The 26079-nt window shown below is 38.6% G+C and overlaps 1 protein-coding gene and 1 long non-coding RNA gene across 4 annotated transcripts in view; one reads left to right on the top strand and one right to left on the bottom strand.

Moving 5' to 3' along the window:
* The window catches only part of celsr3 (cadherin, EGF LAG seven-pass G-type receptor 3), a 134270-nt gene that overhangs the window by 65634 nt on the left and 42557 nt on the right, over window positions 1-26079 (bottom strand). For 2 of the 3 annotated variants that reach the window (XM_044209702.1, XM_044209704.1), the window contains exons 4-8: window positions 9787-10009; window positions 4917-5032; window positions 2044-2132; window positions 1725-1739; window positions 1140-1297 (exon numbers count right to left, since the gene is read on the bottom strand). In XM_044209702.1, coding sequence (XP_044065637.1) covers window positions 1140-1297; window positions 1725-1739; window positions 2044-2132; window positions 4917-5032; window positions 9787-10009 — 601 coding nt within the window. The remainder of the gene's footprint in view (window positions 1-1139; window positions 1298-1724; window positions 1740-2043; window positions 2133-4916; window positions 5033-9786; window positions 10010-26079) is intronic. The other variant, XM_044209705.1, reaches the window with a different exon arrangement.
* On the top strand, window positions 11348-18989 carry LOC122882394. The gene is made up of 3 exons (XR_006379358.1): window positions 11348-11665; window positions 12734-12835; window positions 15090-18989. It is a non-coding gene; the product is annotated as an uncharacterized LOC122882394 (long non-coding RNA).

The raw sequence follows: 26079 nt of genomic DNA, 5'->3' as shown, positions 1-26079 counted from the left end.
GCTACCACTAATCACTCAACATTTACCTTTTTATACCTGTGATCTAGCAACCTACGTACCAACAGCTGCCAGCTGGCCAGTGTGCTGATACACACACTGACCAGCTTTATTGGTTTTCTACTCAGTAGAAACTGCCTTTGAATATCTGTTAAGCCGCCGATCATTCACATTTGATGTTTAATGAAAGTTGTCTTTGCAAAGAAGCTAGCAAATCCTGTGTAAACACCACCTACAGCCCAGGGTCAATCACTATTCAGAGTCTTTCAGTTGCTGCACTGCAGGTAAGAGAGATCTATGGTACAAATTCACTTTACAGAATTTAGCTGAATAAATGTTTTCACTAAGCTTTTTTGAGTCATAGCAATTTCTTTAGCTAATCATAAATTTCATGACATGAAACTATGCAATTAATTCCATGATGAATTCCATATGAAACTGTGCTATGTTAGTAATGACACACAAGATTGTGCTATATTACATGGTGCCAGTACCAATGTATTATAACACTGCCTTTGGTGCTATCTTCCAATTGCTTAAATATTGGTTTAATTTATGTTATGATAGTCATCATGCAGGACGTATGTATGCATTTAAAAATGTACACAATAATGCAATATGAATATTCTGTCATAAACTACTAACAACTGCTTTTAACTGCTGTGACCATAAAAGGTAAAAGTGATAGGCAGTTACAGTTAAAATCATGTATACCCTAGTAATCGTTAGCTATATTATAGCAATGGAAGGTTACTTTCTTAATAAACAGGCAATATGACCAATGCACCAATATATGAAAGAATGGTACATTCCTTTCATTCACATGCAGTAGAGCCTGTAGTTGATTTAAGATGTTTTGTTTGTTAAAGCCTGGTTCACTCTTGCATACATATATTCCAGGATTTATGTTCATTCTGCAGATCATTTGACGTTTGACATTTCCAAGATATGTGGGCAACAGTGCTCTGACTGAAACTAAAATTCTAACAATTCATCTAGTCTGAAAATAATATAATTACAGAGACATGTCCTTATTGTTGGGGCAATTTTTCAGATGTGTGGAGCCTTCAAGTCACCAAATAGAAAACATAGGTATCAATACAGAAAAAAAAGATGGAGAGCAAAAAGAAAGATAAACTCACTTCTTGCTGCTGGTCTGTTTGCCCTGTGCAGCGCAGCTGTAATTTCCGAGCTGCGTACCGAAGCGAAGCGACAAGGCTGTATCACAGTCGTCAACGCTCACCACAGCAATCTTCTCATCTGACGGACCCTGGGCCTCGCCGCTCATACTGCGCTTCGGCTGAACACACACACAAACACATGATTGAATACAGAGTCGAAAGAAACAAAAACCAACACCATGACACCAGACAACATGCAAGTGAGTTTATATCACTGCAGTCATACACTACAACAGAAAGTAACAGTTCCAACACATCAGACTATATTCAGTATATATGCTGATACTGCACATCATGTTAGAAAGAAAAGGGGGAAATTTGAGTTAGTAGGAAGAAACAACAGAAACTGCATATGGGTAAGAAAATAATAGCGTAAAAGCCGATAGACAACACGTTCACTCTTCACTTACTGTCTGCTGGTGAAAGAAAGAAAGAAAGAAAGAAAGAAAGAAAGAAAGAAAGAAAGAAAGACAGAAAAAGAAAGAAGGAGAAAGAAACAGAGACAGAAGAAAGTGTATGTGCACCCTGACACACACTCATACTCACATAGCGTGTAGCTGGCTGAGGAAAATGAAAAAACATGAAGAAAATTAAAGGAGATGTGCGGTGAATATGCATAAATGAAATGGTGACACGCAAACACCCACATAACAGTATACACACAAAGAGCTCAATCTTAAGTGCTTTGTTGGCATGAAAGCAGATAAACTATTCTGCCGATGCATCAGAAGTACAGCACAAATAATCACAAGTAAAATGTAAAACTTCAATGGATAACTCATCAAACAGACATCAGAAACACAAAATGGAAGATCAAAAATCTAAATGGCCTAGGACACACAAACAAACTGAGATGTAAACCCACCTTGTTGTAGTAGTGGATGTGAACAGTATGCCAGTTGCCATCACTTACACCACCAGGCAGGAAGGGACTCACCTGAGTGGATAATTCACCTGCAGGCAGATGGATGAAGTTTGTGTCAAACTTGGTAATAATAATAATAATAAATAAATAATACATACTTAAAAAATTATTTTTTATTAAAATCAACTTATCGCTGCTTTAGTTCACTTTTTGTTACTTGTTTTAACATGCCACTGTATATAAAACACTGTTTACTTTTGGAAAAAAAGTGTATACATTAACTTTTATTATAATGCCCATCTCTATTTGTGCATGTGTCAAACATATATACAATATGTACAAATAGCTGCAACTTCTGTACTTCCAAAATTCCAAGCGAAAGTGAAAAAAAAAAAGTTGGGACACTGTACAAATTGTGAATAAAAACTTCAATATTTTATTCAGAATACAACATAGATGACATATCAAATGTTTAAACTGAGAAAATGTATCATTTTAAGGGAAAAATAAGTTGATTTTAAATTTCATGGCATCAACACATCTCACAAAAGTTGGGACAAGGCCATGTTTACCAGTGTGTGGCATCCCCTCTTCTTTTTATAACAGTCTGCAAATGTCTGGGGACTGAGGAGACAAGTTGCTCATGTTTAGGAATAGGAATGTTGTCCCATTCTTGTCTAATACAGGCTTCTAGTTGTTCAACTGTCTCAGGTCTTCTTTGTCGCATCTTCTTCTTTATGATGCGCCAAATGTTTTCTATGGGTGAAAGATCTGGCCTGCAGACTGGCCATTTAAGTACCCAGATCCTTCTTCTACGCAGCCATGATGTTGTAATTGATGCAGTATGTGAACTGGCATTGTCATCTTGGAAAATGCAAGGTCTTCCCTGAAAGAGACGACATCTGGATGGGAGCATATGTTGTTCGAGAACTTGGATATACCTGTCAGCATTGATGGTGCCTTTCCAGATGTGTAAGCTGCCCATGTCACACGCACTCATGCAACCTCATACCATCAGAGACGCAGGCTTCGGAACTGAGCGCTGATAACAACTTGGGTTGTCCTTGTCCTCTTTAATCCGGATGACATGGCGTCCCGGTTTTCTAAAAAGAACTTCACATTTTGATTCGTCTGACCACAGAACAGTTTTCCACTTTGCCACAGTCCATTATAAATGAGCCTTGGCCCAGAGAAAATGCCTGTGCTTCTGGATCATGTTTAGATATGGCTTCTTTTTTGACCTATGTAGTTTTAGTCGGCAACGGCGAATGGCACGGTGGATTGTGTTCACCGACAATGTTTTCTGGAAGTATTCCTGAGCCCATGTTGTGATTTCCATTACAGTAGCATTCCTGTATGTGATGCAGTGCCGTCTAAGATCACAGGCATCCAGTATGGTTTTCCGGCCTTGACCCTTACGCACAGAGATTGTTCCAGATTCTCTGAATCTTTGGATGATATTATGCACTGTAGATGATGATAACTTCAAACTCTTTGCAATTTTTCTCTGAGAAACTCCTTTCTGATATTGCTCCACTATTTTTCGCCGCAGCATTGAGGGAATTGGTGATCCTCTGCCCATCTTGACTTCTGAGAGACACTGCCACTCTGAGAGGCTCTTTTTATACCCAGCTGTTCCTTATATGTACATTTAACTTTTCCGGCCTCTTATTGCTACCTGTCCCAACTTTTTTGAAATGTGTAGCTCTCATGAAATCCAAAATGAACCAGTATTTGGCATGACATTTCAAAATGTCTCACTTTCAACATTTGATATGTTATCTATATTCTATTGTGAATAAAATATAAGTTTATGAGATTTGTAAATGATTGCATTCTTTTTTATTCACAATTTGTACAGTATCCCAACTTTTTTGGAATCGGGTTTGTATGTTTATGTTTATGAGGACCTTGATTGACAGCATTCACTCCTTGAGGCCACAAGTAGATAGATAGATAAATTGTCCCAGGAGAGACATTTGTTTTCACAATTTGAAATCTGAAAAGACATACAAATACACGAAACAAATACATTGGACATACGGTCATATGCACATTCATTCTTGCCCCTCCCTGTATTCCCACATACTGTATACTGTACATACGCTCATGTGTATATACGCACATCTATACGTAGTACTCAGCGAGGTATTTTATTTGGGGCTGATATGACAGAAGGGACAAAACTCCTGCCAAAGTGGGATCAGTGTCACTTGCTATAATGAGCGCTATGCATGTGATGGCTCTGTTGTTGAGCTCTGGGAGGTCAGGTGTAGGGAGGCTAATGATTTTGGAGGCAGTGTGTCTGATTATGTTGAGTTTGTTTTTGTTGGAAACAGTCAGCATGTTGAAGAAGCAGGGAGAACAGTACAACAGGATGGCACTTTAACTTTAGTACTGTATGAACAATATACAGTTCTTCAGCTAATGTATTATATATTATGTTGTTTGCTGATGTCCCCAACTGGGACTTAACCATCAAATCTAATTTAGCCTAATCTAACATGATTACTCTAAAAATTCTGTAAAATGATGGTGGTGGTGCATGTGTGCAGTGTGGAAAGTCCTCATATCAAAGTCAGCGATAGTGGGATTTTCTCACAGCACCAAATTTGACTTTGTCGGAAGTTTACTGCTTATCTGAGCCCTAATGTTGCCTAAACCCTCGCCACTACATGTCTAATTCTAATCCGTATCCTAATCTACTCCAAATTCTAATCCTACACCTAAAAAAGAAGAAAGAAAGAAATAATACACAATTTTTGAGAACAAAACCACATCTTTCTTTTCCCGTGGGAATATATGGTCCTAAAAAAATAGATAAATACTACAACACTCAAGCACAATCACACATAAAGATATAGATACAGTACCTGTGGAATATTTGAGCACCACTTGTCCTTCTTGGATCTCCAAGGCGATGAAGTCATGTTTCTCATTGAAGCGTCCATTATAGAAGAGAAGACCACTGTTCTCCAGGGTGGCAAAACTAGAAAATGCACACACATAGAAACCCTTGTCCATAATCATTTTATTGATGTATATACTGTATGCAATATGAGTATTATCATATTATATATACTGTATTTTTTTAGCCTGAAAATATGCAGTACAAATAAATTAAGTAATACTGTATGACAGTCATACATTTTCAGATGAGATTCTTAACTCTGTATCAGGGTCAAATGTTGCATTAACCAAGCCAAACATACAATACCTAATATCATTCACATGGCAAAACAAAAACGACTCCTACAAGGCTCCTTATACAGGCTTAATATGGAACTTTACCACACTTAATAAACCATATTGCTACAGCCTTCCACTCCCTCCAGCTGCCCAGAGTCATACAATAGTGTGTTTTCCATAGCAAGGCCAGGGGGACGTGCTGAGGCCAAGGCTGCCATGTTAACACAGCCTGATCAAAAGCACTGTTAGGTTTTTTTGTTTTTGATACTACAGCACTGATGACAAATCCTATCTCCTGGCAACAAGATACAAGAAGATTCCCATTGCAAAATGTCCACTGTAAAAAATGCTTTCATCTTGTTTAAAATGTTTTGAAACCAAATGTCTTGCTTGTCCTGGCCTAAACTCCTTCAAGTCCTTGAAGAACAATAGTCCTACTCATTCTTACTTCTGTATTTTACATCCTTGGCTTAAACATCCCCCAGTGATCAATGTGGCTGTAACAATAGATGCATTACTGCAATACAGCAGTATTAGGAAAAGAGCATGTTATCACCATTTCCATCATAACAACTATGTTATCTGAGAATGTTGCCTTTGACTAAAATAAACCCAGGGCTATTCAATAGCAGACATGTGTCTTGTTTGCATTGCTCTTGCTGTAGTTCCAACAACACTGTGGCATCCTATCTTGTAGTACGCAGATGTAATCTCTTCAAGCCACCAGAAATAGCTTAAAAATACTGTAACCTTAGCTTTGACAGAGTAAATGGAGACAGTGAGTGGAGTCTTGTGAGGTGAAGATGGAGAGAGGCTGAAGGCGTAAATAAATACAAAGAGAAGCATGTGTTCAATATGTCTGTTCTTGTTAGTGTGCTTATTGTTTGTGAAATTTATTATCTGAGACCAAAGAGCTGTATTCGAAAAAAAAAAATTACAAATACAGTATATTTAACATAAGGTTTCTACTGAAAGCAATAAACCTCTCTCACAAACCCCAAATGACTTGCACACATTACAATTTTGCAGTAATTCAGCATTTCTATACTGTCACAGCCCTATGCAAGAGAGCTGTACCGTCATACCGTCTCAGGCAGAGTTACAACTACAAAAACTTCTGAAGCAGCTTTTGGGTGAAAGATGAAACAGGAAAAAATTTTGCAGTGGAGAAATAAAATGCTCTGGGAGAAAGTGATTGACATAAAGATAAAGTCTTGATTAGCCCTGATGTGAGTAGAGCTCAAAGAGTGTAGCTGCCAGCAAACAGGATGCTAAATAAAAACACTGATGTCAGGGGATGAAGGCTGACAGTCAGTAAGAGTAATGTGTATCTACAGTTGGACACTACTGAATTAGTCACCATTGGATAACATGAAAGTAACTTTACCCAGCAACAATAGGAATAAGATCAAGGGTTTCAAGGGTTTCACTGTCTCAAAAGACAAAATCTATTAATGTGGTACCCTAGAGAAAGGCACTGAAATTCTATATTCTGTAGACTATTCAATTTAAATCAAATTCAATTTTATTTATATAGCACCAAATCATAACAGACGTTATCTCAGGGCACTTGTCATAAAGAGCAGGTCTAGACCATCCTCTTGATAATATTATTTACAGAGACCCAACCACTGCATGAAAAAGTCAGTCAACAGCACTATAAATTGCAGTGGAAGTTCAGGTTAATGAGGATTGTAGGCAGCACAGAAAACTACCAGGAACTGCCAGGAATTGACGTTTCAATTTCTGGTAGTTTTACCCCGAGAAGCTTGGTAGAGAAACAGTACAATTTATTTCAACAATTTATTTAGATACTATCCAATTACTGTCAGTAACTTGTTTTACAAATCAGTACATACATACATACAGGGGTTGAAGGGAAAGAGAAAGGTTACATGATAAAGTCTGAGTGGAATGGGAGTGGAATCTGATGGGGATACTGGGAACAGAAGGAGAGAGAGATGGGACAAATAGGGCCACCTTCAATTAGGGATGGAACTGAATATTCAACTATTTGGATATTTGTTTGTCGATTTTCAATTTGGGATTCGGATGTTCACACGCACACCTATACTTCGGGCTGCTTTCTCAACGAGGCCCAGTACAAAGCAGGATTTGCGCTTCAAAACTGAAGTTCAAGGATAGATCAATACCGACTTTAAACTTGGAAGCTGTAAGTTTTCTGCTAACGTTACGAGTAATTGTTTGCTGTAATTTTTTCTATGGTGGGAAATCACAAGAGAAAACGCGATCAATCATCTGATCGCTCTGATTACTCTACGTGCAGCTAGCTCCAAAGCTCCCAAACGTATTTGGGAGATCTCTGGTTTTAGGCTATTTTAATTGACATTAGCCTTACTCGTAGCTGGGAACTAGCTAGCTTCAACTTTGCTGTGAAGAGCGACACCGTAGTAACAAACAGGGACTTTTTATTTATTTTCTGTGACAGCAAACACAACAAACAGCCTTTCAGTAACTATTATACTGAGCTCATCTGGACACTATGGCTGACTAAAGTAACATAACTACCCCTCACACACCAGGAAAGACTCACTTCCCACAACAAACAAGTTACCCACAATACCACCTTTCTTAAAGGGGAAGGCTCAGCCGGTAACACAAAGGTGCAGTTAGGATGTGGGTGTGCTAACCAGAAGCGGTCAGGTCCATTATTAAGCAAAAATACTAATACCAACTTTGAAAATACTCCACTAGTAAAAGTTCTGCATTCTAAACCTTACTAAGGTAGAAGTGTGTAAATATTATAGCAACAGTTACTTAAATAAAAAAAAAATTAAAAAAAACATTGTACAGTAAAATGGTCCCAGTCAGTGTTTTACTATTTCATATGATGTTTTTGAATTAATATTCCTTCTGCATTAATGTGTATGTTGCATTAACTGCTGTAGATGTTTAAGGTTGTGCTAATTTTAACTACTCTATATACTGCTGGGTAGTTAAATTTACAGCAGTGCATCATATTTTACAAGATCATCATATGTTTGTGCTAATTGAGAATTTATAGTATCTTATTATAGAGAAATTGTGTTTATTGAGATATGTATTGTATATCGCGGCATATTAGCCTAAAAATATCCACATATTAATTACAGTATAAGCCATATTGCCCAGCCCTAACTGTATGCAGACCGATTATGCTTAGTGTTGTGTGTAGACACCCCCCTAAGGCCCATTCTGAACCAGGAAAAACCCTTCTTATGAATATTAATCACCATATTCTGCAAATAGAGCCCCCTAAATCTTACGCACTGCTCTTTTAAATGCTCATAAAGTGAGCTGCTCTTCAAGAAACAGTCACATCACACTTCATTCCTTGACTTACCATCACTGCCTGGTGGTCACAAATCAATGAAACAAATCACATGTAGTGCCTTTACGCAACAACAAAGCACAGAAGCTCATTTGGCAAGAATACCTTGACCGCAATGTCTCATAGCAACCACTCCATGGTGGCTACATCAGCCTAGCAACAACCCCATGGGCAACATTACCTTAGCAACTATCATAAGACGACATCACACATGGCAACCATCCCATAACCCTGCCTGACCACTCTTAAGGACCACTTCAGATCTCCCAAAGACGACCACTTGGTATGTTAAGAGGCGAAGGAGCAGCACGGAAATGATAGTGGCAGGCGAGCAAGACGAAAAAGGACCTAAAGTAAGGACACAATCACTGACCTCTGCAGTAATGTATTCTTACGTTATGCCAAGGTATAAAATTGAAAATCCAACAAAACAAGCTTAGAGTCTGTGGCTAGGTAGTGCACCAAGCACGTGTCTCTACAGGTTGCATGTAGGTCAGTACTCTTGATAAAATTTGGAGATTTTAAACTCAAGTAATGTTCTGAGAAGCTAAAAAGCCCTGCTAAAAGTTCTGAGAGCAAGACCGGTTTTGAGCAATACAACTGTACAAATCCACAACTTCAGTGGTGTTTTTTTAAAAGGAAAAGCTAAATTAAACATTTGAATTTATATTAATGCACTAACTCTGACTAAATCTTATTTTCGGACTGGATTGGAAACTGGGGGATTATTTTTCTTTAAAAAAAATAGCCCTAGCTAAAACAGGCAAGACTGAAAAAGGAGAATGCAGGGTGATAAGATGTAAGATGAGAAAAGAGTGGAAAGAAGGAAAGCAAATGACAGGTTACTGAAACCAGTAAACTGATGGATGAAAGAGGAGAGAGAGGAGAAACCGCACTTCTCACTGGTGAGAGAAGTGGAGGCAGCAGAGAGAGAAACCTTGAATAATAGGATCGATCTCTGAGACGGAGATGAAATAAATAGATTCAAGCAAAGAGGAGAGAGACTCCATAAGAAGTAGAACTGAGAATGGAAGAGGAGTGGTTATGGATTTCTGTCTGAGTGCAAGTGGATGACGAGAGATGGAGGCTGAAAGACAGGAAGGAAGAAAGAAAAAAAAGCACAAACAAAAGATGAAATTTGAATTGTCAAATTTAGAAATCTAGAGAAGAACAGCAAAGACAAGACAAAGAAAAGATAAAATTTCCAATTTAATCATACTCACGTTAATGAGATGGACAAGTGAAATCTCTGTCTGAGGCCCCGGAACATGACGAAGGACTTTGGTGGGAAGGACCGGGCAGTGACTGTGCAGTATGGACGCTCATAGCCTCCTGCAGGACACTCACAGCGGAAACCCCCACCTGAAAGCTCCCGACACGTCCCTCCATTACGACACACACCTGGCACACACCTGCCCTGCCGCCGATCAAACTCACACCGGTCACCTGGGGGTTAAAAATTAAAAAAAGTAATCAGTGACTCAGTGGGAGAACACCAAACTAATTGAGTACAGTATGTGCGATGGGCAGTAAAAACTGCCAAAACATACTACTTTTCCCAATAAAAGTCCCCTTTACAAGGACGAGCTGGTTGGCAGAGTATTATCTTTACAAAAAAATGTCACAAATATTGATCAAAATTACATATTGCACATACTGTAAATATGTAAATACCCATGCCCACCCAAATAGCATAAAGATAAACATTTCCAGCATCCTTTACTGCGCCAACATAAAAAAAAAAATAGGTTTAAGATTTTCCCATCAGTTCCTGGACAGTTTTGCCATTTTGGTGCTTGTTCCACAGAGACTTCAGTCAATTAATTTTGACAAGCTCTGACCTCAATGGACTCACTGGCAAGTCCATCAAAACAAACGTGCAGTGCAACCAAGCTTTGCTCAAAGCCACAGAGCTTTACTTTAAATGCCAGTCAAGATCCTGAGGTTTACATGCTGAATTTTAATTATGGTTGAGAGAAAATATTGTCATTATTTTAATATTTTACTCATTAGGCTATAAGCATGACATACTGTAAGTTAAATGATGCACTAGAAGAGGTGGATACTGAATATGTATCAGACAGTGCCAAAAAAGAATTCTTAACCTGATGCAACTTACTTGAGCAATACTTCATGAGTGTGCTTTTCTTGAGTAAGGTATTTAATTTCTCCCATCTCTAGCGATGCCTACTCAGAAAACACTGCTACTGCCAAAACAAAACAAGCACTTTATCAATCTACATTTACATCTACCGTTGCACAAACGTAAATGGCTACATTTATATAGCGCTTTATAAAGTGCTTCAAAGTGCTTTATATGGTTTTTTCACTCATTCACGCACACACTCACACACCCATGGCAGCAAGCTATCCCAGAGGGATTGTGCCATCATAGAACTCCACTGTGAAAATGCACAAAAACTGTGTGAAACCCTGAAAGACCCTCAAATAAAGTAAAAGGACAAACATTATGAAAATATGCAAGGCATACATAGCTACTACTACTATCCAAAATCTGAAAATCAGTGAGCACATCTAATGTGTTTACAGCAAAGTAGTTAGGTAGGAAAATGATCAGGCTCCACAAACAAACAGCAGAGAAGTTGATCATGTCTTTTCAGTTATTTTGAAGTTATACATTCAGAAATACAATCAGCTATTCACTGTCACTGTTGCTTTGAGGGTCTTCAGTACGCAACGATTTTAACAGTATTTTGCCACGATGCTATTTATATGAGCCAGAACACAGTGAGGAGGAATTACGGCGTATGGAAGAGGAAGAAGCCGCCAAAGTCGAGAGTCAAGCACCGCTAGCCGGGGAGGATAGCAGTGCAGCGCTGCCCTGTGCTGGGGACAACTGGTGGTGATGCTGTGCACCGATGGAAACTGAAATGCAATCACTGTGCTGCAGCAAATTTCACAGATGGCGGTTTCTTTTGGAAAGAGTTGCTGAGTCTACAGAGGAAGGGGCACAATAACACTACACCAAGGCTGTGGGCCACTTATGGACAAAGGAGTGCTTGAGACGTACTTCAGGATCCCGAGAAGAAACTGGAAAAAACAACCAAAGCCAGTGGGGCGAAACGGATGTCTGAGCATAGAGTAAGTACAATATTAGCAACAGTATTTTGTTACTACTACAGTGTGAAAACATACAATACACGTTTTTAATGAGGCTGACCATACAAGCTGCCCCAGTTTGTTAACCGGCAGTGCTATCAGAGTGTAGCCTAACATTACTAGCCCTGACAGGCTGTTTGTAGGAGTTGGGGAAGTTTAACGTTACACTTCAGCAACCCCAGTTATCTGAAATAGTCGTATGCTTGACCCAGGAACAATGCGAATCTACACCATTACGATTAAAAGTTTTTAGCAGTGAAAAAACAGACATTGTCTAGGAGAACTTCTTCCTACTACAGCAAGCAGGAAAATAGAAACCTTTGGAAGGCAACAGGCCCAGTGCATTCTGGGTATTGTTCTGCAGTCATATCACACCAATTTTGAAACTGTTTGCATCTTTCTACTGCACAGACAGCCCAGTTTTATTAAGGTCTTGAAATTGCCCCAATCTATAAAGCAGTGGATCTTTTTCCATGTCAACAGCGGCGCATGCAGATGCGGCGGCCAGCAGCACCCTCAAACTTGACTACATTTGTTTTAATTTGCTTTTTTCCCCCCTTTATTACTGAAGCAACTATTACTTATGACAGAGATACACTCATCAACATCGGAAAAGGAAGTCCAGGGATTGGATTAAGTGCAGCGGACCTTGAGACGATCACTGCTCATGGCATCTCCCGTCCACACAGCCAGACCAGCCGGAATAAACGTCACTGCAAGTGGTGTGATCGAAAAGAGAGAGGGAAGCGAGCCAGGTTAAGAGTTAAGCTAACCCAGGTCAGACCTAAGGCTATTTCACTACCCAGCCTACTCCTGGCCAATGTCTGGTCACAGAACAATAAAATGAATGAAATAAGACTTAGGCTAACTCAGCAATGGGAAATCAAAGACTGCCGTGCCCTCATCTTTACTGAAACCTGGCTGCACCACAAGATCCTGGATCAAGCGTAGAAAAGGTTTCAGTCGTAATCATCTGGACACTGTTTTCAGAATCAAGACGTTTCAGCTCCCATCCGGAAGTCATTCTCAATCGTGTCTTTTCTACGATAGAACACTCCTGGACGAATGAGGGACTACACCGTCTTATCCTGGATCAAGCTGTTGCACTCAATGGGTGGAGCGTGTTCCAAGCTGACAGAATACAAGACTCCGGTAAGACAAGAGGAGGTGGTCTCTGTGTTTACATCAATGATGCTTGGTGCTCAAACGCAGTCAAAGTGGATAGACAATGTTTACCAGATGTGGATATTTTATTAAGATGTCAATCATACTTTCTGCCCAAACAATTTTTTGGAGTTTTTGTTGCTGCTGTTTACATTCCTCCAGATGCAAATTCAAAAAATGCATTACGAGAACTGTATGAGGTCATTGGCAGTCACATGGCAAAACAACCAGATGGTGTATTTATTGTAGCTGGTGATTTTAATCACAGACCTCAAAACCTAAATTTCACCAGCATGTCCACATCCCCAACAGTGGAACAAATACACTGGACCATGTTTACACGAACATTCGTCGTTTTGAAACAAAATTACATACAATCAAAAAACAGCAGCAGGTAAATTTAACCCGTTGGCAGTTCTAGTGTTAAATGGACACAAAACAAAATTAGAATTGACAGCGATAAGAGTGTACAGTATTTGGAAGTATATGTATGCAGGAGAAAGGGGAAAAAAATATTTTCCAGCTGACAGCGATTCTGTTTCTTTAGAAGTGTGTGGAAAACAAAAAACAACACAAAAAAATCTGCCGATCTGCAGACGAGAATAAACTCAGATTTGGCTGCCAGTCAAACAAGCACTACTATAAAGTGTCTTGGGAGGCAGAAACACCCACACACAAATACAAATACACACATTGTATATACACAATCACCCACATAAAAAGGCTTGTAGGAGTAGATGCTCACTCTCTTTTTGGTGTTCACCTTTCCTTGAGCATATTTGGACACACACATTGTCTGACATTTAGCAGCTGCAAACAAAAACACCCACACCCAGTGCCCTCCATATAAACAGAGCAGACAGGGTTTGTAACTAGCCTTAAGATAGATGGCTCCTTAAGGACCCACTTTATAACCTGCTGACGGCTCCAAACACATACAAGCACACACAGAAAGATAACAAATAAACAAACCAAAATACATACACATTAATAATGGATGCAATACTGATTTCTTTTTTTATTCAAACAAAAACATAAACGCACATTCAATCTCTAAAAAAACAGTCTCTCTCTCATACCCCCCCTCCTTTCTCACACACACACACAGACGGATCATTGCCCCTGCCCTCGAGGCTGTCGGGTTTTATCATGTAGCTGTCTCTATTGGCACTTTGTTTGTGCTGCTTTTAGATGCCAAAGTACCCACTGGCAGAGTCCTCACATCTTAACACACAGAAACACAACCACACACACAGATGACATACTGCAGTTGTAAGTCAATAGAAGCCTTTCCTCATGATTGCTTGGACACAAATATCATCTGACGCACACAAGACATGGACACACACAGACAATCTCTTACATACACACACACTTGAGGACAAGTCATAACCACACACACACAGACACAAATGCACAAGTCATACACACACAAACACGCTGAGGGAAAAGCTGTAAAAGCGCACACAACACAAACTGAACCCCATGAGTAATTAAGTGCTGAAAAATTTAGAGCATGCAGAACAATCTAAGGTAAACGGCTTGAATTACCTTCCATAATTTGTCCTTAACGTCATCTCTCCATCACCTGTCTATCCTCCTCCATGAGTGGGATACAAGCAGCCAAAACTGAAAGCGCTCCACATGGCTCCAGGGTGCAACCATTTTGGTGGCGCATGCGACCAAAGATCTGTCAAGTGTGACTAAACATTTTCATTGGTTGCACCGGTGTGCCTGAAATTTAGCAGGTCTAAAAAATATTTTTATACATAAAAAAAACAACAACAACAAAAAAAACACCAACTTGGTGTGCAGTAGGGATGAGTACCGAAACCTGGTATTAAAACGAGCCCCGGGGCTAAATTATTAAAGACACAGTGGAGACAGTGAAGTGACCCAGGTGAAGTGAAGATAACTCGAAGATTACTTAAGTTGATGACAACTACACTCATTACTGTAAATATGTGCAATAAAACCTTCACGAGTAACAAGCCAATACTTTATCAATACACCTGTTCAACAAGCATAAACATGTACAAACCAATATTTTAATCTTCTCTGTCTGCAGTCTCTCATTCACTGCCACTATGGTGAACAGAAGCACAGCGAATTTGGCAAATTCTTGTAAACTTAGCTGCTGGCTGAAACAAACCAGTACCTCCTCTCGATAAAGAATCAGACTGATAAGCAGAATCGAAAATGGCATTGGTATCAATAAAATCTTATCAATTCCCATTCCTAGAGCCGTGTCAACCGACCTCCAATAACGACTCCGTGGCTGCAGCACACCCCGATGTGCAGGAAGGTGCGAGGGGCCGTTCATCACTGCTTGCAGCTTTAAATATGTATCTATCTTTTTTCTCCCCACATTCCTGTGTACATAACAGTCCTGTCTATTCTTTTACCTCTCTTTGTTTAGCTTTATTGTCCTTGTTCTTAGCTGTTATTTCTATATCTGTGTAAGCACATTGAGAGCAATGAAAAAAGCAGAATCAGCTTTATTGGCCAAGTATGTGTACACAAACAAGGTATTTGACTAATTGTTTAGTCTATAAAATATCAATGAAAATAGTTCAAATTCCCAGAGCCAAAGGTGACTTCTTCATATTCTTCACATTGCTTTTTTTGTCCAATCAACTGTCCAAAGCCCAAAAATGAAATTTACAATGATATGAAACAGAGAAAAGCAAAAAATCCTCACATTTCAGAAGTTGGAACCAGCAAATATTCAGTATTTTTGTTGGATACATTACTTAAACAAGTAATTGATTTGCAGAATTGATTGATTAATTTCCAATCAACCAACTATATATCAATAAATCAGCTAATCATTACAGCACTGTACAGGAGTTGCTAAAATTAGCTCCATTTAAATGTATCATGCTGCTTACATGATTCTTAAGTACATTTTCCTAGTAATACTTCTGTTTTAAGTCAAATGCTGGACTTTTATTTGTTATGGAACATTTTTTATATTGTGGTATTGCTGCTTATATTTAAGAATCAAAATTCTCACCACCAGCACATCCACAAAGACATGTCCACTAACATAAAATACACACCACACTATTCACCCCACACAAATTACATTTCAAGTCTGAAAACAACTCTTTTCTGCTTGCATCTTGCCTTTATTGTTTAAAAGTAGAGCACTATTTCCATTCTCCCCTTTATCCAACCTCCTCCTCTCTCTCCTTATTCCTTCCTTCCTTTTCTATCTTCCCTCCACCTTACATCTCTATATATAAAACGTTCCACACTTTACTGTTCCTTTCTCCTACCTTCCTTCATCTCTTTCCATATATTGCCATTTCCCTTTTCTATTCCTTCCTCTTCTTCCTCTATGCCTGGCTTAATGCATTCACACTACCCCTTCATTCATGCAGATGTTTTATTCATCAAAGCCAGTATTATTCAACCACCCCCCGGCATCAGTTTGCTCCGCCCTACCTCCCATTCCATCGCCCCCCCGTCTCCACCACAACACATGGTACATCCCTAGAGGCCAATACACTCCCAGTTTCTTCCCTCTTCTCCTTCCTCTTGTCTTGCCTCTGTAGGTCTCACTTCCACTCCCCTTTTTGGTCTTTTTTCCTTATACACCCCATAACAAAAACAGGCGCCTTCAAGGGTTCTACGGATATTGAGCTCTGGGTAGACATGTGATGAGTCAGAAATGTCCTGATTTAGTGAAGTAGTAATCATGAATGTTTTCACATAAATAAAAGTTGTGTTTTGCTACTCTGTCATCAATTAATTTTACACAGTTCATGCCATATCCTATTAGAGCTTTTCCATGTGCTGTTCTTAATAATCTGGTGTAAAGGATGTAATGTATTTACCATTTCTGATTTTTTTGGAATAAAATGACAAAAAGTTGGGCAGATAGTGTGAGAAGCAATAACCACCATGGCTGAACAAAGCATACAGAAAGTACAGTAAGTAAGAGAAAGACATAATCCCACCCACAGTGTTGACTGTGACTGACACGAGAAGTGTAGTGCAGAAACACCACAGCTTAGCATCACACATAGAGTTGTGGATTACCATTTTGTAGTATACAAAGTATAAAATGGCAAATCAAAGTGAGCAAGCCTGTGTTCTTAACTTATTTTAACAGTAAAGCATTTTATACCAAAGACATGGAGAATACTTTATTCTGATTGGCCAAATGGCAGAGTTGGGACAAAGTCATTGTTTTGTAAGTCACAAGTAAGTCTCAAGTTTGGGCAATGAAGTGCCAAGTCAAGACTGGTCAGTCTCATGTCAAGTAAAGACCAACAAGTCCATATATTTCCAGCTGTGATTCATAAAATGTCCCCATGTCTTAATAAAATGATCATGGCTACCATCATACAGTCTTATTAGTTGTTCCATTATTTACTGTCTATTGAGCAGCTCCATGATTTGTTTTTGGATGACATCACCACTACAGATTGTCTCTCTGCTGTCTAAGAATGGGTTAGTTAAAATATACAAATTAAAACTGAACTGAATATCCCAGAAATAACATTTCATTCTAGAGTAGATTACACCTTTAAATGATTCTACAAAGCACCAAAGAGGCTCTGTGTGAAAATGTGAGCATGATACAATAAATGCATTTCTATTTGTTAGTTCTTTACTTATTAACTTTTATTTGAACTTCTTATACTTCCTCCCTCATACAGTCTCTCTCCTCCTCTTCCTACACTGACTTAACATCTTCTCTATTCTTCCTTCAGGCATCTTTGTTTAATTTTTCTGTATTATTTGTCTGTGCCACCCTGTTTGTACTTTTTCCACGTTATTCCATTTGTTTCCTTTTCTTCTTTGCTTTTCGCTCTCTCCACTCTCCACTGCTTCCCTTTTATAATACTCCTCTTGTGGTTATTTCCTCTTTACACCTCATCGTAATGTTCTTTTTGTTTTGGCCTTTTGTCATTTATTTCAGTCTCTTACAACATATTCTTCTAGTCACTTCCCTTCCTCTTCCCTAGTTTCTCTATGCTAAGTTTCCTTTCTATATACCTGTTTCATTTTTGCTGTATTTCCTTTCCATACAAGTCGCTATCTGCCTCAAAGCCTTGCTTCCATTTATTTCAATCTCCTGCCTTTTTTCCCTTCTGCTCCCTCTGTCCAATTTCTTGATGTGCTCTCCCCCCATTTCCACTTTCATCTGCCTCAACCTCCCTCACAATCCTCTTTTGCCTGTTTTTTGTGGCCTTTTTCAAAACATCAGATCCTGGATATTGATAACCATCAACTCCCACATTTATTTTCGATTCTCTTTTTCTTTCTCTCTTCACCCTGCAGCATTTTCTTTTTAATTATTTTGTTCTCCCCCTTTCACTCTCTCTCATTTTCTATTCCTCCTTTTCTACTGCATAATTTTATATTTTTTTTATTTTTTTTACATCCAAGGTTGAACTTTTTCTCCCTTTTCTCTCCAAACTTGGAATGTCCAATTCACCCTGATTAATGTTCAGCTTAAACAGATATTGACTTTACATATACATCTCAACAAGTCAAGCAGGGTTGATTTACATTATGGATTCACAAAAACACAGGTAATTTAGTAATCATGTAAAGTAAGTCTGTAACTCTGAAAACACCCCAAAAATAATCTGGCATGCTGACAAAATCATGGTCATGTTCACATGAGGCTGCTGCTCAGCATCAGGGACACATCTCTAATATTGTGCACATTCAAAGTACTGTATATGTAACTCTTGGAAGACCATGTATATGCATAAGTATCCACTGTGGCCAAAATACCACAAGAGCATCTCGTACACTGATTACAGGCACGGCATTAATTTTTAATTCATTACATGACATATCTCCCATAAACACAGCAGAGGGGCCTGAGGTACTTGTAAAAAGTGTTCTTCGCCTCCCTCCCTTTCTCTTGCCTCGTGCTTTCTAACTTATCTCCCAAAAACAAATTTAATTTCCTCTCTCCTTCCTCTCACACTGTTTAATGCATTTATCCCTCTCAACTCAGCAAATCATGTCCCCTGCAGTGGATTTTTTCATATAACATGCACATTTCCAAATCATGTCTATTATGTATTACCTCTGTTTTCTACCCTCCTACACTATCTCTCATTTCAAACCCTATTCCAAAAACTAAGTGGTGTCATTGCTCTGGCTGTTTGCACCACTTACTGCCCCCTCCCCAAATTTATTCTCCTTGCACACACACACCTCACTATTTATTTAATTATTTAGTCTAACTCTTTTTTACTTACACACACACACACACACCTTATTCTCTGTTACCCTTTCCTCAGTTAATTTGGTCTCATTCTTACACACACGCACACACACACACACACACACACACTATTAATGACCTATAAAATGAATGTCACTGAGACTTCTGAATCCATCCTATACCTTTAACTCTCTCCCTCCTTCATTCCCCCACATTCACCAAACCAGCCTGGTTTTCTCTTACCTACAAAACTCAGGCCTCATTCTGTCCTTAAACTGTTTTTTTCTCTCACTTCTCTCTCATCCCTCACTTTCATTCCATCTTTTCAAATATGTTTTTCCTCTTAACTTCATCTTGCATGCTTTCTTGCATGATACATCTTTACATAACACACCATGCCTTTGTTACACTTTGAAAAGTTGTCTTTGTTCTACCTTTTAGGACCTCACTCATCTGTTTTTCCAGAAATACTGTCACTGTCTTATCACCCAAGAGCTTGTTTCTTACATTCGGTCTCACACATCGTGTCTTATCATTGTCAAACTAAGTGAGTTTTCATTTGTCTTCCTTTTTTCCCCTGCTATCAATGGAAGGCTGATTAGTTAATTCCTTCATTTAGTCCTAAATTATTAAATAACTTGTGTTTAACCTTGTACAGTTAAGAGTTTTGGTTAATTGCATTTGTCTAAAAAAATAAATAAAATAAAATGGAAATATGTCCACCTCAAAAGTTGTCCATTGGTTGGAATAAGAAAGTCCTGTTACTTCTGCCTTGTAAAAAACTATTAGTCCAACATAGAATATAAAGCTTCAAAACATCAATTCTTGTCTTCACATTGGAATTGTAACTTGGTAAGTACATAATTAACTCAGATTATTTTATAATTAGCTCTAATTTCATGGCTCAGTTCTGCCATTATGTATATGTTTTGTAATCTCAATGTATCTTGTCAAACATAATTTTGTCTCCTCTTCCTCCTGTATTCATCACCCACCTCATTCTTTTATCCCATCCCCCAAACTAATTCACTCCTCACTTCATTCTGTCTCCCTATTTCTTCATTCTCTGTCTTTCCTTAACTAACTAATTTAGTCTCACAGCCTATACTTCAATCTCATCTCAACCTACTAAATGTCTTCCCTCTCTCCTTCTCAGCTGCTCACACTTCTTCCCATTCCTTTCTGTCTCTAATTTTCAAACCATCCACACCTTCTTCAAAAGGCTAAAACTCGCTTATACACAAGAATTATTCTTCACAGTCTTAGCTACCTCAAGCTAATTTGCTCTGTATGTGTGATCTCCCTATCTGCTGGATTAAATTTCTCAGTGTAACATGCATATCTGCTTTATCACGTCCAAAACTAATCTCACCTCTGCCTACCGCATTTATTCTCTCTCTCTTCCTCTGTTTCTCAGCTGCCCTCGGTGTAAACTACAGATCGCTTCACCACAACCAAGTGATTTAATTTCTATCTGTGTCCTCTCTCCTCACTGTTCATGATTTTATCCTCTCACAAACTAATTTAGTCTGCATCCATGCTTCTCACTCACTGTTTCCCATCTCCTCTTTGCATCTCTCGGCTCGGCAATGCATATCCCTTGTAATATCTTAGTATAATCTGCATAATGTGCATTTCTTTTTATCACTTCTGAGTCTGTTCCTTTAGTCTGTGAAAACAATCAGATATTTTTTCTTTCTGTATGTTATCTCCATCTTTAAGGTTGACTGCCCACTTTGAACTTCTCTTTATACCACTGAGGTCTTTTTCTTGTTTTCAGGGTTAATGACTGTTGCACGTTCACGTCAGTGCTGTAAGCTTTGCATGTTTCAGAGAGAAGTGAGTACTAGAGGTTAGAAATATTTAAATTCTTATGAATAAAAGACTGCAGATTGCAGAGCTTCAGCTGAGTTTAGCATTGGAGCAGTGGGAGGTGGGACCACAACTTCCCTCCTACATTTGATTAACTCTTAATTGAGGCACCCTGAAAATACAGGGGTTTATTTCTTAGATAAGCAGAAGCTACTTTATGTTTACTTTTATCACTAAAATTATACTTGATTCATTAAATTTTAGTTGAAGAGCACTTGTTAATAATTCCAAGTCTAAAAGGTATAATCTGAGCCAAACAAACAAGTCCATCACTAACAAGAACAGTAGCCTCAACACTACATTTTACTTTGTGTGACATGCAGTTGCATTTAACAGAAAATGTATTTGACTGACTTGTCAGTCATTCAATTGGCTGGGGGTTGAAAACAGATGGTTTCTCACCTATCTGGTTGAAATACCACGACAGCTGTTTTACCCATTCTAAACAAATTCTACTTAAGGAGGCAGATGTCTGGCCATGAGAAATTAGAATTCAAATGTTCAAATCTTTGATATGAGTGGCAAGTAAAATACAAAACATACTCAATGCAACAAGAAGCAACAGGTTTATAGAGAATGTTCATAATTTAGAAAAAAGGCAGCACAATACTGGTGCATGACAGAGATAACTATTCTCGAAGATAAGCTAATTTGTTTGCAGTATTTATACCAAGGCTTCAAAATATGGAACACTTCAATACTTCTGAGTAAACGTACAATTCATTTCAGAGACATGATCAGTTGATTTCTTACTTTATCCATTTTGCTTTCTGTTTGGCTATTGAGTTTGCCACAAATGAGTTGCAGGAGCACGAGCAGACACCTGACTATTTAAAGTACACTGAACTATCTGAAGCTGTGTTGATGTGGTAAAGCCTTCAATAGCCCTTTTTAAAATAGAAGACATTGTGACATGTCACACTAGGAGAAGCAAATGATAAAATTCAAAGAAGTCTGAAATGAAATGCCTGAAAAATCTTAAAGCTCAAATGCATTGCAAGTACTGCTATTACTAAACACTGCAGTACTAAAGACTGTAGTAGTAGTAGTAGTAGTAAAGACTGTAGTGGCAGTAGTAGTAAAAACTGCAGTAGTAGTAGTAGTAGTACCAGCAATATTAATGACTGTAGCGGTGGTAGCAGTAGTAGTAGTAGTAGTAATAATAAAGCCTGAAGTAGTAGAAGTAGTAGTAGTAGTAGTAGTAGTAGTAGTAGCCTGTTGTAGTTGTAAAGACACACTTAATATTTTAAAAAGTATAAAAAGGTAGTAAATAGCTGAATCATAGTAGATATGGAAATTAAATAGTTACATGATCTGTACCAGGGCAAGTTTGTCTACTAATTGATGTATAAATTATGTATGAAGAGTGAAAATTGTGGGCATGAGAGCAAGTTGAGAACAGAATTTTTAAAGAAGATTTTTCAGCTGCCCCGCACTCTAGCGATGATGTCACCCACTCCAGCTCTGAATATTCCGCCCATTACACACCCATTATAAACTCAGAAAAGGACTAAAAAAAAGCATCAAACATAAATTGTGATATTCAAAAAACTGTAAAAGATATCCAAAAGTTGAATACAAGTTTAACAGTTAAAGTCTTGTGACCAGTTCAAAGTTTAAATGTATGCAGAACTAGTAGCATTTCAAAGTGGAGTAAGTTTGAAGAGGATCTGAAGATTGCTCCATTAACCTACATTGTAAAAAAATGTTGAAAAAAAGCTTAATATTTTAAAAAGTAGAAAAGGGTAGAAAAAAAGCTGTATACAAGCACCCATGTCTTTACAGAGCTGAACATTGATAGTTGACTGGTCTCTGTAGCTGAAAGTATGCTAAATGCTTAATCAGCATTCCCACTAATTAGAGTTTTCTCTTGTACTTTTCTGTTTTGATGAGGCACTTCCTTCCACAAAGAATTCCGACACCAGCTACAAAATAAATAGAGCCAACCGATCTACACTCTTCATCAGGGAACTGGACGCTCTTCCCATTCACATTATGATTCAAGATGATTAAACAATTTTTACATAAACCATTTGGCTTGGGTGCCCCACATAAACACCAAAACAACTGTTCTCGAATCACATTTGACTCAGGTCTGTTGGAAGCTTCTGTTCTAGACTGAAAAATATTTCTCACTCAGTGGAAAAAGAAAGTTTCCAGTCTTGGTCAAAACCCCAAGCTTAGCTCCTGCCTGAGTTTCAGGGAAAAGCAATTCAAAGCGGGGGATGAGGGGATGGATGAAGACAGGTTGGATGGAAAAATTACAAAAACGAATGAGGGAGAGAGTAAACTTGGTTGAGAGATGACTAGAGATTTCTGTGTGTTGCAGAATCAATTCGTCCCTATTTATTCGTTCTCCTCCTCCTCTTCCTCCCACTAGCCCTAGGCATTGACAAGACACCACAACACCCGACGTCTTTGCAGGAAAAGCACAACACAGACAACACAGAACCCATCTGATTTCCCTCGCTCTACCCCTCACCTCTTATCCTCCATCCCTCTCTCTCATTGCTCTCAGATGTCTCTTGCCCCATTTTCCCCGGCAGCCCTCCTTCCATGTTATTCTCTCTGAATTCATCTGTCTCCCTTGTCTCTCAAAATGCTGTCATACCTGTCTCTTCTCTGTCCTTCCCTTCATCTCTCATGCTCTGTTGTTTGCGCTCTCTCCCGTCTCATCTTTCACCCTAATTTTTCTCTGTCCCTCCTTTTCTCCCACACTCAGTTATTCTTTCCTCATTTTGGGCTCCTATTATAAATTATCTACTTTCTTTATCTTTTATCCTTTGTCTCCGTCCTTAGGCCCCTACACACCCTGTGTGAACAGCGATCAGCAGGTCCAATAAAATCATTGTCAGACTGCATGATATCTATTGAGGTGTGTCTGAATGGATGTCTGGTGAATCTGAGCGGCATGATGTAGACAGAAATAAATGCAAGCAATCTGTCATCCAAGCTTTAGCCATAGCACTGGCACAGTTTTTTTTGGTTTTATTTTAACCTAAAAAGTTTTAACCTTACAGTGTTCCAGCAGCCAATGTTGTCTGAGTCATTTCAATTAATACTCTGATTGGCTGGTTTGCAGATGTGGGTCTTAGCAGCAGTCACATTGTAAGAATTTGGTCCTAAATTTTGGACACGGTCAGAATTTTAGTGGCGCCTATCTTTGGTCGCTAAAACTCCAAATCAGCCATTGGTGGACATGTCTCTAGTGTGATCTAGGACTACCGTTTTGGATTGATGACTTCACAGCATTTCTCTTTTGCAACTTTTCACTGGTATCACCCAAAATCCAACAGTGTATAGAGAATTCTCTATTATCTATCTCTTTCTTCCTCCTCATGATTTTATTTCTTCTTCCCCTTCTGTCTCAGTGGGAGTTTGGAAAACATTCTGTCTCTCTCATGAAAGAAAAGTGTTGCTTCACTCCCAAGCTCTCTTTTGATTCGAAATAAAAGGCAATGTGAAATATCCCCCAGACACACACACTGACATTCATAGCATCTATCCTCTCCTACATCCACTCAATGGCTTGGAGACTGAAGCAATGTAGCAGTATGAAGGGGCAGGAAAAAAAAACAGAGAAAGGCAGAGACAGAAAGAGAGAGCAAATTAGTCTGGAGTATTGGGAAAGGTAAGAAAGAATGAAATGTGTGTGTGAGTGTGTGAGAGAGCGAACAAATTAGTTTTGTGACAGTAAAAAAAAATGAGTGGTGGCAGCGGCGGTGTGGTGGTGGTGTGTGTGTGTGTGTGTGTGTGTGTGTGTGTGTGTGTGTGTGTGTGTAAAAGATTAAATGACAGGTAGAGAGCTAAGGAGGGGGAAACTCTCCTACGAGGCCCCGCACACTAGTGTGTGTTCTCATGTTGTTCAGCTCAACACGTCAAAACAGAGCGGATCAAAAAGGAAGTCAGTATGGGACATGAACAAAGAAGCACAGACAGTTAGTTTTAGTTTACCAGGGTAGAGTTAAAGACTACACCAGAACACAAACACACAAATGCACCCGATCATTTTCCTTTCAAATGCTTCTGAGCAAATGCCATCCATCTCTTCATGTCTGTGGCCACTCAATTCAAACCAGTGACAAGGTTAATAAAATAAACGATATACAGAAAAATTGTCAAAAAATCTGTGGGTTTATCATTACAACCATATCCTTCACATCCAAATTTAAAACTCACTTTAAAACTCATTTAAAACTCACCCACTCATTTAAAGGATTCAGAGTTAGATACTAAATACCAAATATGCTTGAATTTGCACATAAAATTGTACAAAATGATACATTTTCCATTAAATTGTGACACTATTCAGAATAGTATCCTGAATCTGACAATATTACTTAGTATATGAGTGAGATAGTAACTTTGAAGTTGCTCTAATTAAGAAAAAAATTAATAGGGCTGTCAATCAATTAAAAAAATCTACTAATTAATCATAAAATTTGATGTGATTGATTGTGATTAATCACTTTTTTTCTTCTTAATATTGAAGCTTGTAATAATACATATTAAAATGTAAAATCACAGCATTTATGTAGAATCAACACCACGGAAGTATATGTAAAATTCAAATACAGTTGTTTGATAGCATCTTTTTAACTTTGAACACAAGTTCTCTCCTGTGAGCTACAGATTTTCAATAAAACCATCAAGGCCATTGACAGTGCATAATAGTCCACGCAAATATGAAAAAGGAACAAGATTCTGATTCACACATGGAAGAAACACTGAGACAGAGAGAGAGCGACAGAGACAGAGAGTGAAAGAGAGAGAGCCAGAGAGCGAGCCAGAGCGAGAGAGACAGAGCAAGAGAAACAGAGCGAGAGAGACAGAGTACGAGCGAGCGAGAGAGCTCAAAGGGACCCTTTTCCCCTCACCAAAATTTTGCCTAACTTTGGAGCGTTATTTAGCTCCCTTCCCGACGATAGCATGGCATCATTGGTTGGTACCAATGAATGCCTTAGGTCATCTAGTTTCATATAATACCAGCATCTTTAGTCTAGTAGGGCTGAGCCCGCTACAGTGCCTGAAAGACAATACGTTAATCCCATACTTTTATTTTAATGCATTAAATATTTCAAATGACAGCACTAAATATTAATAAAGAATACATTTTAACAGGACCAGATGACAGCATTGTGAGTTCTTCAGGATAAATAAG

Source organism: Siniperca chuatsi, linkage group LG10, assembly GCF_020085105.1.
Source record: "Siniperca chuatsi isolate FFG_IHB_CAS linkage group LG10, ASM2008510v1, whole genome shotgun sequence".
NCBI lineage: Eukaryota > Metazoa > Chordata > Actinopteri > Centrarchiformes > Sinipercidae > Siniperca > Siniperca chuatsi.
This window is presented reverse-complemented; position numbering and strand designations above follow the sequence as displayed.